General features: G+C 31.3%; 1 protein-coding gene across 1 annotated transcript; it reads left to right on the top strand.

The window, feature by feature from the left end:
- The first annotated feature begins 1,212 nt into the window (after positions 1 to 1,212).
- Positions 1,213 to 2,570, top strand: LOC140831928 (serine/threonine-protein phosphatase 7 long form homolog). Its single transcript, XM_073195636.1, has 5 exons — positions 1,213 to 1,410; positions 1,506 to 1,615; positions 1,697 to 1,784; positions 1,876 to 2,283; positions 2,373 to 2,570. The coding sequence occupies exons 1-5, from the start codon at positions 1,213 to 1,215 to the stop codon at positions 2,568 to 2,570; spliced, it is 1,002 nt and encodes a 333-aa protein (XP_073051737.1).

Genomic DNA, 2,570 nt, shown 5'->3' with positions numbered 1-2,570 from the left:
TGTTAATTAGTTTTTTACATTGTTTTTATGAATACGGACGTTGTTAATATAAATAATCATTTTCACAATTATATTCAAACTATTCTTTGAGAATTTAAAATTTAGATCTAATATTTTGTAATATTTCGTACTAAAGTTATTACTTTGTATGTAGTAGCGTTTTTTTTAAGATTAGATCTAATATTTTGTAATATTAATAATTTGTAAAATGTAGCAGAAAATATTATGATTTAGTAGTATTATTTAATTAAAATATTAGACATAAATAATAAAATAAAATCTAAAAAATTTATTAGACATGAATTTAATCATCAAGATAAACTTTTATATGTTTATTATTTTTTTAGTGTTAAATTAAAGATCACGTAATATAATATATTTATTTCAATTATTATTCGAGAAATTTTAGGGAATAAAATGAGTCAAATGTTTTTTGATCAAAAATAAAAGTTATAATAGTGAAAAAGATAGTTGAAGATTATAAAATAATGCAATGCTATATAATAAAATTTTTAACAAACAAGAATATTTTAAAAAATAGTGTCTTAAGATGGACTATAATAATTAAATTTATATCAATTAAATTACAATGAAATTATATATAAATATGTATTTATTTCTAACTGGTAATTTTTTATATATGAAATACAGATGGAATTTAACGCTGGACCAATAGATGGTAATGTTTTATATAGACAAGAAACTCATATATCAAGTGTCATTTCAAAAAACAATTTGGATAGAACTTTAAGGGTGCGGCGATCCGACAATATTATATCCAAATTGTGTGAAGATAAAATACTGCATCATCGCGTTCTTACACGTTTAAATGATATGGGTCTTTATGGCATTATTCGTTGCGGATTCTTCAAATATGATAATCATTTGATTACGACTCTCAGTTGAAAGATGGCGTAGAGAGACTCATACATTTGATCTTCGTGTTGGTGAGGCAACAATAACGTTGCAAGATGTTGAGCTGGTATGGAATCTAAATATTAACGGTTTTGCTGTTACTGGTGTTGACGAATCTTTTAAGCCACACGTGTGGCAAAGTCAATGTGCTGAATGGTTGGGTTTTATGCCACACGTAAATCAATTCAGAGGTAATAAATTGGTAATGTCAGTGCTGGATCAATATTGTAGATCAATTTGATCAACGATAATAGCACACATGTAGAAGTTGAGCGGTATACTCGGTGCGTGGCATTGATGATTATCGGAGGATGTATGTTACCTGATTCAGATGGTTGTTCCGTAAATTTGATGTACTTACGTCTTCTCCGAGACACGAATCAGGTTTCAAAATACAGTTGGGGAAGTGATGTACTAGCATTCCTCTACCGTGAACTGTGTACTGCATCAACTATCGGCAAAGGTGAAATAGCAGGACCAATTTTCATTTTACAGGTATACATAATTTTAGCAATTTTTATTATTTCATAACATATTTTTCCATTGCACATTTATTAATATTATATTTCGTTTATGTATTATTGTTGTAGGATTGGGCACTTTCTAGAATTACATTTCTTTGTCCAGATCCATTTGGTGACATTCCAGATGACGATGATCACAATGACCAAATTCTTCCATTTCCTCCATTTGGTGAAAGGTATATTTATAAATCTTTGGGTAAATGTATTTTTGTGATGTGATGTTGATTGCAAATTTATTCCAATTTAATTTCATTCAGGTGGAACCGTAGTTTCACGTGGACACATACTACGAATCACTCAGTGCGAGTGATTCGTGATTTGTTGGATAAGATGGAGCCAAACCAGGTAGTTATCAAATAATTAAATATATTAATTACTAGTTACATATGTGTAAAAGTTTTCATCGTAGTTGATTTTCCTTTTGCATTCATTGTAGTTCAAATGGGTGCTATATTCTAATGAATTTGACAAAGAATATTGGCGTTCGGTGTGCCCGCTTATATGTTTCAACATTGTGGAGATGTACCGCCCAGACCGAGTTCTCCGACAATTTGGTCAGTTGCAGCACATTCCAGGGCCAGCGTTTGATGGGGATGAATTTCACGAATGCATCCGACAAGGTAGGCGAAACTATAATTGGGCCGAACATCATAAAAACAGCATATGTGCATGGAATGATAGGCTCAATTTGATTGTTGAGGGTGAACCGACAAACGGAAACGTGGGTATAACACGTCAGTATTCGATGTGGTATGATAACATAACTCGTCGTTTCATAACCCCTATCGATCCGCAAGCAGAATATGGTTATAGACCCGGTGATGCAAATGTGAGATGTGTTATGGTAAGTTGTTGTAACCTACTTTTTATTCCAATTGAAATTACAATATTTTAATTATTTTCGCATTTAATGATTTTTGCTTATGTTTTCAGAGGAACGATGCAGAAATTTTGAGGAATTGGTTTCGTGGACTATCATTACAAGAGCAGCCTCGTGAGGCACTGGAGTCTGCTATCACAGAAACTATAAAAATTGGTGAGAGATTATGTGATATGCGAACTATTTCAATCAAATCGCATAATGACATAGATCTAGATATACGAATTAACTTCACTCCTTTATTACTATAA

The sequence above is a fragment of the Primulina eburnea genome, chromosome 5 (assembly GCF_022965805.1).
Source record: "Primulina eburnea isolate SZY01 chromosome 5, ASM2296580v1, whole genome shotgun sequence".
Classification (NCBI taxonomy): Eukaryota; Viridiplantae; Streptophyta; class Magnoliopsida; order Lamiales; family Gesneriaceae; genus Primulina; species Primulina eburnea.
This window is presented reverse-complemented; position numbering and strand designations above follow the sequence as displayed.